The following is a 13,495-nucleotide window of genomic DNA, read 5'->3' on the forward strand; positions in this document are numbered from 1 at the left end:
TCGGGAGAGAGAAGGCGGGGCTCGGGAGAGAGAAGGCGGGGCTCGGGACCCGCCGGAGGCGGAGCGGGAGCCGAAGGGGTGTGTCTGAAGCGGGGGCCGCTAAGTCCTAGAAGGTGGCAATTTTCCTGGGCCGGCGGCGCGCGGCGCAGGTGGAGAGGCCGGCTGGCCCGGACTTCGGCCTCGGGCTTCGGGAAATGGCGGCTGGGGGCAGAATGGAGGACGTGAGTGCACGGAAGTGGCGGGAGGCTGGCCCCGGAACCCCTTTCTTCCCTTGCTGGGCGCGCTGGGCGGAGACTGCGGAGGGAAGCCACCCTTACCCGGTGCGACCGCGGCCGGAGGAGGCGCTTCCTGCGCAGGGCTGGCCCCGGTCTCGGGGTTCTGGGACAAGACACCCAGGGGGCAGTGGGGTCCGCGACGCGCTGGCTCCAGGCTTACTTTTCCGAGTGGAGGCCGGGTGGGCTGCTGGGCAGGGGATGCGCGGATGCTGGGGGTCCCAGGCAGGCGCCCAGCCCACGTGCGGCGCGCGTCTTTGATCCCGGAACTGGGAGCCTCACGTGATGCGCGTCTGGCCTGACAGCAGTCTCTGGGGCGCTCCTCTGAGCTGGGCCGCTTGGCTCTGCTCAGACGTATTGAGTCGCGGGGACGAATCTCCCTCCTCGTGGGTTCCCTGCCCTGGCTTTAGAGGGCTGTGAACGTGGAGCGGCTGCGACATGCAGGCCGGCTGCCAGTGTCTCAGGGGTCGACCTGTCACTGGCATCATCCAGCAACCCGCATTGGAGAAAAGCAGTGTCGTGATGTTTTGAATGTAACCGTGATAGGCAGAAAAGGATTTTTAAATCTCCTTGGTTAATGGATCCAAACCAGGTTACTAAAAAACTAGTCGCCTAGACTACAGTCTGTAGAGTACGAAGTAAAATATTTGCATAAGTATATTGAAACATTTTTAGGGGAAACATGTAATTGTGCCCAGAATAACTGGCTGCCCCAATGTCAGGTAATAAAATTTGTATCCTTGAGAAATGCGAAGTTGAAAGAAATGCAAAGCACTAATTTGGATTAAGACATTAATAGGAATTATTACTGTGATCCTGTCAGTTCATTAGGGGCATCAGGCAAGACTCATAACAGTTCCAGCCCTACATGAGCTTAGATTCTTGTGTAAATAGCGACAACAGTTAAGGTATCTTAACTAAAAACCAATTTCTTTTTATTTTATTTTATTTCATTTCATTTTTTATTATTTTTAAAAATTTACATCCAAGTTAGCATATCGTGCAATAATGATTTCAGGGGTAGATTCCTTAATGCCTCTTACCCGTTTAGCCCTTCCCACCACATACAATCCCTCCAGTAACCCTCTGTTTGTTCTCCATATTTAAGAGTCTCATGTTTTGTCCCCCTCCCTGTTTTTATATTATTTTTGCTTCCCTTCCCTTGTGTTCATCTGGTCTGTGTCTTAAAGTCCTCATATGAGTTAAGTCATATGATATTTGTCTTTCTCTGACTGACTAATTTCGCTTAGCATAATACCCTCCAGTTCCATCCATGGTAGTTGCAAATGGCAAGATTTCATTCTTTTTGATTGCTGAGTAATGCTCCATTGTGTGTGTGTGTGTGTGTGTGTGTGTGTGTATACACACCACATCTTCTTTATCCATTCATCCATCGATGGACATTTGGGCTCTTTCCATACTTTGCCTATTGTTGATAGTGCTGCTATAAACATGGGGGTGCATGTGTCCCTTTGAAACAGCACACCTGTATCCCTTGGATAAATACCTAGTAGTGCAATTGCTGGGTCGTAGGGTAGCTCCATTTTTAATTTTTTGAGGAACCTCCATACCATTTTCCAGAGCGGCTGCACCAGTTTGCATTCCCACCAGCAGTGTAAAAATGATCCTCTTTCTCCGCATCCTCGCCAACATCTGTTGTTGACTGAGTTGTTAATGTTAGCCATTCTGACAGGTGTGAGATGGTATCTCATTGTGGTTTTGATTTATATTTCCCTGATGATGAGTGACGTTGAGCATTTGTTCATGTGTCGGTTGGCCACCTGGATGTCTTCTTTGGAGAAGTGTCTATTCATGTCTTTTGCTCATTTCTTCACTGGATTATTTGTTTTTTGGGTGTTGAGTTTGAGAAGTTCTTTATAGATTTTGGATACTATTTGGATATTCTTTCCTGCTTTGTCAAAGATTAGTTGGCCATACGTTTGTGGGTCCGTTTCTGGGTTCTCTATTCTATTCCATTGATCGGAGTGTCTGTTCTTGTGCCAGTACCATACTGTCATGATAATTACAGCTTTGTAATACAACTTGAAGTCCGGGATTGTGATGTCTCCTGCTTTCAAAACCAAACAGTTTCTAATGATAAGACTAAAACTTTATTTTTTTTTTCAGTTGAAAAAATGGAAAACTAACTAAGACATAGAAGTAGTTTTGACATTCATATACATATAAAGAGAAATCATTGTTTCTGAATTTTTAAGGGTGAGATTCATGACCTGACAATGTATGGGAACGAAATCTGAGGAAAATGAGAGACTGTTAGGCAAATGTGTGCAGTAAATGCTTCTTGGTTGATTTTAACTTGCCCCAGGTTCTTGAATCTGTAGCTTTTAGCTTTGGGATGAGTACAATCCGAGAAATCTGTCTCATCAAACAATTGGAGATTGATGTTTCACCAACAGTTACATACCTAAATCCCTTTAGATCTGAGCAAGTTGCCTGTTTTTGGTATTTTGTGGATATGATTTCTACCATTCAGTAAGAAGCTAAAACTATGGTCTATGCTGTAGGACTAGACATTTAAGTGAGTTAGCAGAGGCAGAGGCTTTTTAGTTAGGGTTCATTGTTTGCAAGCTGTGAAACCAACTCTGGTTAATTTAAAGAAGTTAGGAATTTATTTGAAATGATACAGGGTGGATGGACCCTTAGGCCTCTGAAAGGACTTGAAACAAGGGCAGCTCAAAGGATCTAAGTGACGGGGGTCCTTTCAGGGTCAGCCCTGGACTGAATCTGCCCCACCATGGTCCCCCTTTGCTTTGTTGCTCATAGAATTGGATTGCCCAGCCCTCTTAGGTTCCACCTAGGCCAGAGGAGGGTGAAGAGTATTGAAGGATGTGCCCAGTGGGTCCCCAGAGGAAATTGAGTTATGGTCACAAAAGAAGAGGAAGGAGATCCGTATGGGCAAAAACAACAGATTTCTTGTACAGGTCATAAGTTACTAATAGTGTAAGTAAAGAAATTATTTGGATTCAGGAGTTGTCTTCCCTTCACCCTTCACATGCAGATGGGGAGGTGCCATCTGAGGGTGATAAGGTATTGTTTGTGTGGTTATATTACATTTCCTATAGAATCCACTGGACAGTTTATTTGATATAGCCACCAAATACATTGTATTTACCGAACATCTATTAAGTGACATAGAGAAGAAACCGTATTCTAGTTTCCAACCCCTTCAATGTAGTCAGGAGAATCAAAAGGTATACACATAGGGGCGCCTGGGTGGCGCAGTCGGTTAAGCGTCCGACTTCAGCCAGGTCACGATCTCACGGTCCGTGAGTTTGAGCCCCGCGTCAGGCTCTGGGCTGATGGCTCGGAGCCTGGAGCCTGTTTCTGATTCTGTGTCTCCCTCTCTCTCTGCCCCTCCCCCATTCATGCTCTGTCTCTCTCTGTCCCAAAAAATAAATAAACCTTGAAAAAAAAAATTAAAAAAAAAAAAAAGGTATACACATAAAAAAGGAAGTAATACAAGACAGCATAAGAAATAATCCAATTAATGTGAGCAGTACATTTTATAGCAATTTTAAAAAAATTTTTAATGTTTTTATTTATTTTCTGAGAGACAGAGCGAGTGGGAGAGGGACAGAGAGAGAGAGGGAGACACAGAATCTGAAGCAGGCTCCAGGCACTGAGCTGTCAGCACAGAGCTGGATGCGGGTCTCAAACTCACTAACCGTGAGATCATGACCTGAGCCGAAGTTGGACGCTCAACTGACTGAGCCACCCAGGCACCCCAGCAATTTTAAAGTAGAAAGAAAACACTTGTCAGGACAAGTTTTATGGAGACGTTAAGTCTTGGTTGCACCTTGCAAGGTGAGTTGGATTCTGAAAACAATAAGAGAGGATGTTTGTGGGGCACTCCAGAAAGGTCATTTAGGGTAGAGGAGATGGTGCGTGGAAGAAAGGGAGGTAAAGGAAAGACTTATGGTTAAATCTTCAAGGCTAGCTTTGTATAAATTCCCAGGTCCCAAGTGTTCAAGTTGGGCAATCTTTCATTCACTCCACACACATACTGAGCACCTGCTCTGCGTTAGGTGCTAAGTATAAACAATATATACTACAGAATCTCTGCCCTAGTCAAGCACACTATTCCCACAGCTTTGATACCTTGTGGTTAGTATTATAAGTTAGCAGTAGGAACCACTATTCCTAGCCAGCATGGAGTAACGGCCTAGATTTATCCTTCTGCCTCAAACAACCAAAAAACTGTATACAATATATGAAACAACACTTTTTAAGATATTAAACATCAGGCAGTGAAGGAAAGTGTTTTCCAAGAGACAGGAAACAAAGTGAGTCGGGGGTGCCTGGGTGGCTCAGTCAGTTAAGCGTCTGATTCTTGATTTCAGCTCAGGTCATGATCTCACGGTTCGTGAATTCGAACCCCGCATCAGGCTCTGTGCTGGCCGTGCAGAGCCTGCTTGAGATTCTCTCTCCCTCTCTCTCTCAAAATAAATAAGCTTAAAAAAAAATTTTTTTTTTAATTTAAAAAAACCAAAGTGAGTCATAGGATTGCCCCAGCCGACCACCTTGAGAGTCTGCAGGCTGTGATAGGAAAGGGCGCCCCAGCAGCGGTCAGCAGGCTCCCTGAATTGAGGAGATAGAGCTGAGAGCCTGGGGAGGCAGAGGCAACAAGGGTTCACACGGCGGTCCCTGGAGAGGAGAGAGCTGCACAGAGGGAGAACTGAAGATGTGCAGAGTCCCCCTTAGGTAGTCAGCTGGGTCTTGCTCAATACATGCCTGTGAGGACATTTCCCACAGCCTGGAAAAGAACCACCTGAAATGATTAGAAGAAACAGTACTTAGTGCTCACACAGGGCCCGGAATAGTGCCTGTTCCGCCAGTCAGACTGGAAACCCCATAATTCACAGGGTATTAGGTGCTTAGAAAGGTCTTGCCTTCAGAGTGGGGAAAAAATTAGCCTTAGACTAAACACAGCTATGGTCCAACCTAATAATAAGTCTTAAAAGCAAGGCCAAAAAGATCAAACTGTTTCCGAGTAACTTAACTGCATTCCAGAACAAAGCTCAAGGATATTTTTAGAAATACAAAACTGTCCTGCACCCGAAGAGATAAATGTGGCATCTGATCCAAAATTACTAGGCATTGGTAATTATGTGCATAATGAAGGTGTTAACTAATGCTTCCGTGGTAATCATTTTGCAATCCATAACTGCATCAAGGGGCGCCTGGCTGGCTCAGTCAGTAGAGCATGTGACTCTTGATCTCAGGGTCATGAGTTCAAGCCCCACATTGGGTGTGGAGCCTACTTACTTAAAAAAAAAAAAAGTGTATCAAATTAACTCATGGAACACCTTAAACTTACACAATGCTATATGCCTATTATATCTCAATACAGTTGGAAAAACTATCAAGCATGCAAAAAGGCAGGAAAATATGACATATAAGGCGGTTGAAACTGATTCAGAAATGACATGCTAGAAATAGCAAACAGGGACATTAAAAAATTATTATGCCCGTTTTCTCTCCATTCAAAAGGTTAAAAAGACATATGGAAGATAGAAAATAGACCCAAGCCAAACTCGGGGACATGAAAAGTAGAATGTCAGATGAAAAGGGCAGTAGGAACAGTGTTGAAGCATCAGAGAAGCCAGTGATTTTGCTGAGACAAGCCTTGACACGTGGGCAAAAATAGGTAAAGGTCCAGGGACTGAAAGAGTTTTGTGAGCGATGGGAGCAAGGAGCAGTCGGCATCAGGGGGGAGAGAGAGAATGAGAGGCAAGTCCCAAAAACTAGCTTGGGAATGGGTTGGAAGCGAGAGAACCAGTCTAAGAATTTGGCCTGTGTTCCGAGGATCATCGGGAGGGACTCAAGGTTTAGGGGAAAGAGACGTGTATGTTATTTTAGAGGATGTCCAGCTGCAGCAAGAGTTTGCTGAGGTCCGGAGACTGGAAGGCAAAGGCCATGAGAAACGCTGGGGCCTGCACTGAATAGTGAGCACAGAGAGAAAAGAACAGACTTAGGAGTTCGGATGGTAAAAGGAATACTATGTGGGGAAAAGCAAGGGAAAGCGAGTTAGAGACAATAGCGCCTGCTAGTTACTCATTGCTTAGTCTGTGCCTGCCAACGTTCTGGCACTTTTCTGTATAGTAACTCATTTCATCTTCCCAAGAAAGCTATGAAGCAGGTGCTGTTATTATTCTCTTTTTTGAGCTGAGGAAACTGAGGCATAGAAAGCTGAAGTGACTTGCTCACAGCTAGGAAGCAGTGAACTTGTAGCTGAAGCCAGGCAGTTTGACTTAGGAGCTTGCCTTTGACCACAGTACGTTCTGCCTCTGCATCTGATCAGAGCTGATTCTCCCACAGCTCCTGGTGACCTCTCCTGGTGAGCCCAGGTCTTTGATGATACCATAATTGAGTTAGGAACACTGCGAGATAGGTTTGGACCAGTCATTCATTCATCGGGTGTTCTCTGGGTGCTAACCCTAAGTCACTGCTGGGTGCCAGGATGACAGAGACAAGGGATGGGGAGTTCGTGGGTCTCATGAAATGTACTGGGCACGGGTAAGGAATAAGACCATCAAAGAATAGTATGGTAGAGGAAGTGAGCACAAACGTGGGAAGACATGAAGGTGTGGCACGATCCAGATGCTTGGATGCCTGAGAAGGCTGCCTGTGAGAACTGCCCCAGCGGGGCCTGGACGGATGCACAGACGTTAGCCCTGTGGAGCTAGGACATCTGCTGACTGAGAAAGAGCCAGAGGCAAAGGAATCTCAAAAAGAACAGAACTAATCGGAACCATACCATAAGTTACGGCAGACTGAACAGGAAGCTATCTAGGCATTGAATGAAAAAAAAAATTGCAGAACAGCCTTGAACGCCTGAGCTTGGAAATTGAGAAGACCACCCCAGATCTGAGTTAGGCCCCAGATTATTATTTTTATCTTTGTAATCTAGTGCCCAGAAGGCATCCCTTATACCGTTTGTCTCACTCTATCCCTTCCAAAGAGTCCTTATCCTCTGTTTCCAAATGCTGTTCTCTGGCTTCCCTTTTTCTGTTGAAACCTTTATTTCCATCTTATTTTATATTTCGTCCAATGAGCTCACTTATATTATCATTTCATCCCGTATGCCTTTATCCCTAACCTCCCCAATGAAAATGCAATCTTTTGGACAGGGACTGTGTTTTATGTTTTTTAATCTTAGAGTGCCTTATGTACGATAGTTTTCGGTTAGGACCTGAGATTAAAAGATTGTCGTAAGCACCGGAGACCTGGTAGTACTGTTCCTGTACCGCCAATACCTTTCAATAAGACCGACTGAAGTTGTAGGTTGTAGCTCAACCCCATCAGCTACTTGAGTGCCATTGCCACTAGTTGTTTTCATTGAGAATCTGGTATCTATAAACTAAAGTCTCCTCAAAGATCTAGCAGGATGATGTTTCCTTCTCTAAAATGTTTCAATCATAACTAAAAGTCCAATAAAGCCTCCACTAGCTTTCCAAATTTTTGTGGAACACCAGGATGTAGTTTAAGAATTGTAACCACACAGGGGGCACCTGGGTGGTTCAGTTGGTTAAGCATCCGACTTTTGATTTCGGCTCAGGTCATGAGCTCACGGTTCCTGGGTTCGAGCCCCATATCGAGCTCTGCACTGTCAGTGCCTCTGCTTGGGATTCTCTCTTTCCCTTGCTCTCTTCCCCTCCCCTGCTTGTTCTCCCTCTCTCTCAACATAAACTTTAAAAAAAAAAAAAAAAAAAACTAAAAAAAAAAGAACTGCAACCATATGTAATTATTTCATCAATAATGTAAATGATGTTAGATAAATCAACATCTAAGTTTTGAGGGCTTAAAGAAAAAATGTTTGCTTTAATCTCATTCTGTATTATCTCATTTGAAGATAACTGAAGTTAAGATTTCCTGTACCCATTTTAATACTTGCTTCACCAATTTGTGTATAGTAGTTGTCTAGAAGTTTATGGTCTTTTTAAATTGGCTCTAGGTAGGGAGTCTATTTTTCTTGCTTCTAACTTGTATAATGGTTTTTTAAAGCTTTATGGTTTATTTTTTTAATTTTTTTTTTTTAACATTTATTCATTTTTGAGAGATAGAGACAGAGCGCAAGTAGGGTTGGGGCAGAGAGAAGAGGGATTCACAGAATCTGAAGCAGGTTCCAGGCTCCGAGCTGTCAGCATGGCGCCCAATGTGCGCTTGGACTCATGAACCATGAGATCATGACCTGAGCCAAAGTCAGATTCTTAACCGACTGAGCCACCCAGGTGCCCCAAAGCTTTATAGTTTAGTAGATTTGTCTTAGAAACATAATCCAGAAAGTGGTGATTATAGTTTGCTTCTGTTTTTCTGTCTCTCAGGGCTCCTTGGATCTCACCCAAAGTATTGAAGATGACCCCCTTCTGGACACCCAGCATCTCCCACATCATTCATTACATGCTCATTTTAGACCCAGATTCCATCCTCTTCCTACGGTCATCATAGCAAATCTGCTCTTGTTAATACATGTAAGTTGGCTGGGACAAAGTAATCCATACAAAGGTGATGTTCTTAAATATATATAGAAGCTCTTTAGAAGGCAGTTTGGCTACATGTACTGACATTTAAAATGTGCATACTTTTTGACTCATCTCTCTTCTTCAAAGAGTTTACTGTAGATGTATTTGCTCATGTGTCAGGAGATTGTTGATAATAGTACTCCTGTCCATGGTATCAACTTACTGCCCCTACCACCACTCAGAGGACACTTTTATGTCCCATCCATATGAAAGAATGCTCTGCAGTCTCTGAAAAAGAAACAGGGTGGATGTGCATATATTAGACCAGCGTTCACAATTATATTATTGAGTGTTTGCAAACATAGGTTTACAACAGTGTGCACAGAATGTTCCTATTCACACATTTTAAAAGAGAATTCAGAGGGCTGCTGTGCATGTGTATTCCTGGCTAAACACAGATTATTTCTAGATGCATTCACATGACTGTTTTAACACTAGTGGCCACTGAGGTGGAGGACTGAGGGCCTCATAGAAGGAATACCTGATATATTTTACTATCTGCCTTTTGTACTATTTGAATTTTTTCCCCCATATGCATGTATTTTTCAGTTACAAAAGAAAAAAGAGATGTAGATAAATCTATATACGTTGACAGAATCTTATCAATTTATCTACACTTAGGAAATAACGTTAAGCAGAGAAATCAAATTGCAGCAGAATAAGTATAGTGGTGCTCCATATTTTATATTATGATAAAATTATAAATGTCTGGGGATTTTTAAAAACACACGTGTTGGGGCGCCTGGGTGGCACAGTCGGTTAAGCGTCCGACTTCGGCCAGGTCACGATCTCACGGTCCGTGAGTTTGAGCCCCGCGTCGGCTCTGGGCTGATGGCTCGGAACCTGGAGCCTGTTTCCGATTCTGTGTCTCCCTCTCTCTCTGCCCCTCCCCCGTTCATGCTCTGTCTCTCTCTGTCCCAAAAATAAATAAACGTTGAAAAAAAAAAAATTTTAAAACACACGTGTTGCTACCAGTAGATACATAAGTCCTAGAGATCTAAGGCATAGCACAGTGACCACAGCCAACCATACTGTGTGTATTGTAAACTTGAGAGTTGCCAAAAGATTACATATCTTAATTGTTCTCACCACAGAAAGGAAATGATAATGATGTGAGGCGATAGAAGCGTTAGCTAACACCAAGGAGGTAATCATATAGCAATATATATTAATGTATTAAATCCACACGTTATAGGTGCACCTGGCTGGCTTAGTCGGAGGAACATGTGACTCTTGATCTCAGGGTTCGAGCCCCACATTTGGTATAGAAATTACCCAAAAATAAAATAAAAACTTAAAAAAAAAACCCCAAAACAAAGTGGTACTCCTTAAACTTACACAATCAGCATCACGTACCAAAAGGAACCCCTAAATGGACAAACAAACAAGGGAAAAAATCTCCATGTGTGAATGGTCTTGTTGTGGGCTTACTGATGGCTCTGCATCTACTCTGTTAAAAATCTCCATTTCAGTTGTTGAGATCTGAAGTGCGAGGGGACATAGTTATTCTTTGCTACAATGTGAGAAATCCAGAGGACAAATTCTTAGCAGCCCAAGTGTTTATGGGGATGAATGTGGTTCATTGACTTGCTCAGCTGCTGCTCCAGTGACACGCACTGTGTAGCCTTGAATTAAGAACTGAATACCCTGACGGGGTGCTTGGGTGGCTCAGTCGGTTAAGCATCGGACTTCGGCTCAGGTTATGATCTCACAGTCTGTGAGTTCAAGCCCCGCGTTGGGCCCTGTGCTGACAGCTCGGAGCCCGGAGCCTGTTTCGGATTCTGTGTCTCCCTCTCTCTGACTCTCCCCCGTTCATGCTCTGTTTCTCTCTGTCTCAAAAATAAATACACGTAAAAAAAAAAAAATTTAGAAAAAAGAACCGAATACCCTGAGGAGACAGATGTGTCCTTTCTCCTTGTGTAGATCTAGTAAGTGCAGTGTGGTTCTGCCATGGCTTCTGATCCCCAGATTATCAACTGAAGCACTTCTTTCCTGATGCCACCACGTGCAGAGGTGGCCTCCTGGTCCCTGCATCGTGGCCGGTTTTTCTTCTTCTTCTTTTTTTTTTAATAATATACTCCTTAATTCATGTAACATACTCTTTATGTATATATACCCCCCACATACACACAAACATACACACATATCACTTAAAAAAAACCTTTTTATATTAAGTTGCCTGCCTAAGATACTATGGGGTCGATTGCCCTAGTTTTAGGACTAAGAAAATATCGTGTTAAAAAACAAACAAACAAATACCAGCATTACCCTGATACCAAAACCAGACACCACCAAAAAAGAGAACTACAGGCCAATATCTCTGATGAACATAGATGCAAAACTTCTCAACAAAATACTAGCAAACCGAATCCAACAATACACTAAAAAAATCATTCACCACAATCAAGTGGTAATTATTCCTGGGTTGCCAGGGTGGTTCAGTATTCCCAAATCAATCAATGTAATAGATTACATTAATTTAAAAAAAGAACTATATGATCATTTCAATAATGCAGAAAAAGCATTTGACAAAGTACAACATCCATTCATGATAAAAACCCTCAACAAATAGGTTTAGAGGGAATATACGTCAACATAATAAATGCCATATATGAAAAACCCACAGCGAACATCATCCTAAATGGGAAAACACTGAGCTTTTCCTGTACAGTCAAAGAACAATGTTGCCTGTGATACATTCACAGGGATGTCTATTCTTACCACTTTTATTCAACATAGTACTGGAAGTCCTAGCCGCAGTAGTCAGATAACAAAAAGAAATAAAAGGCATCCAAATCAGCCAGGAAGAAGTCAAACTCACTATTTGCAGAACATGACCCTATATATAGAAAACCCAGAAAACCCGAAAGACTCCACCAAAAAACTGCTAGAAACAATACACGAATTCAGTAGTGTCATGGGATATAAAATCAACATACCGGAATCTGTTGCATTTCTATACACCAATAATGAAGCAGCAGAGACATTAAGGAATCAATCCCATTTACAATTGCACCAAAAATCGTAAGATACCTAAGAGTAAAGCTAACCAAAGAGGTGAAAGGGCTGTACTCTGAAAATGATAAAGCACTGATGAAAGAAATCAAAGGTGATACAAAGAAATGGAAAGACATTCAATGCTCATGGATTAGAAGAACAAATACTGTTAAAATGTCTATACTACCAAAAGCAAGTGGCACATTTAATGGAATCCCTATTGAAATACCAACAGCATTTTTCATAGAGCTAGAACAAACCTAAAATTTGTATGTAGCCACAAATGAGTTACCAAAGCAACCTTGAAAAAAAACAAAGCTGGAGGCATCAAAATTCTGAACTTCAGGTTATAGTACAAAGCTGTAGTAATCAAAACCATATGGAACTGGCATAAAAATAGCACATAGGTCAATAGAACAGAATAGAAAACCCAGAAATGAACCCACAATTATATGGTCAATTAACTTCAACAAAGCGGGAAAGAATATCCAATGGGAAAAAGACTGTCTCTTCAACAAATGGTACTGAGAAAACTGGACAGCAACATGCAGAGGAATGAAACTGGACCATTCTCTTTCACTGTACACAAAAATAAGTTCAAAATGGGGTGCCTGGGTGTCTCAGTTGTTTAAGCGTTGACTTTGGCTCCAATTATGATCTCACAGTTCATGGGTTGGAGCCCTGAGTTGAGCTCCAAACTGCTGCTGTGGAGCCTGTTTGGGATTCTCTGTTTCTCCCTGTCTCTCGTGCTTTCTCTATTTGTGCTTTCTCTCTCTCTCTCTCTCTCTCTCTCTCTCTCTCTCTCTCTCTCTCAAAATAAATAAATAAACAAATAAAAGGAAAAAAAAAAACCTCAAAATGGATTAAAGACCTAAATGTGAGACCTGAAACCATAAAACCCCTTAAAGCACAGGCAGTAATTTCTCTGACATTGGCCATAGCAACTTTTTTCTAGATACATCTCCTGAAGCAAGGGAAACAAAAGCTAAAATAAACTATTGGGACTACATCAGAATAAAAAGTTTCTGCACAGTGAAGGAAACAACAAAACTAAAAGGCAACCTACAGAATGGGAGAAGACATATTTGCAAATGACATATCCGATAAAGGGTTAGTATCCAAAATCTATAAAGAACTTATAAAACTCAATACCCCAAAAATAATTCAATTAAAAAATGGGCAGAAGATATAAATAGACATTTTCCCAAAGAAGATATCCAGATGGCTAACAGTCCCATGAAAATATGCCTAATATTACCATCAGGGAAATGAAAATCAAAATGGTAATGAGATATCACCTTGTATTTGTCAGAATGATTAAGATCAACAACACAAGAAACAACAGGTGTTGGTGAGGATGTGGAGTAAAGGAAAGTCTCTTGTCCTGTTAGTGGGAATGTAAACTGGTGCAGCCACTCTGGAAAACAATATGGAGGTTTCTCAAAAGGTTAAAAATAGAACTACCCTACAATCCAGCAATTGCATTACTGGGTATTTAACCCAAATAATACAAAAATACCAATTCAAAGGGATACATGCACCAGTATTATTTACAATAGGCAAATTATGGAAACAGCCCAAGTATCCATCAACCGGTGAATGGATAAAGAAGAGATGGTGTGTGTGTATATATATACGTGTGTGTGTGTGTGTATGTGTGTATATATATATATATATATATAT

General features: G+C 42.2%; 1 protein-coding gene across 3 annotated transcripts in view; it reads left to right on the forward strand.

Annotated features, from left to right (window-relative positions):
- The first annotated feature begins 62 nt into the window (after positions 1–62).
- TMEM192 (transmembrane protein 192) overlaps positions 63–13,495 on the forward strand; it is a 31,332-nt gene continuing 17,899 nt past the window's right edge. For all 3 annotated transcript variants that reach the window (XM_040471139.1, XM_040471144.1, XM_040471130.1), the window contains exons 1-2: positions 63–221; positions 8,618–8,764. In XM_040471139.1, the coding sequence (XP_040327073.1) occupies positions 195–221; positions 8,618–8,764 (174 nt within the window). In that variant the 5' untranslated portion in view covers positions 63–194. The remainder of the gene's footprint in view (positions 222–8,617; positions 8,765–13,495) is intronic.

Source organism: Herpailurus yagouaroundi, unplaced genomic scaffold (genome assembly GCF_014898765.1).
Source record: "Herpailurus yagouaroundi ecotype Mexico unplaced genomic scaffold, PumYag 28, whole genome shotgun sequence".
NCBI classification, from domain to species: Eukaryota; Metazoa; Chordata; class Mammalia; order Carnivora; family Felidae; genus Herpailurus; species Herpailurus yagouaroundi.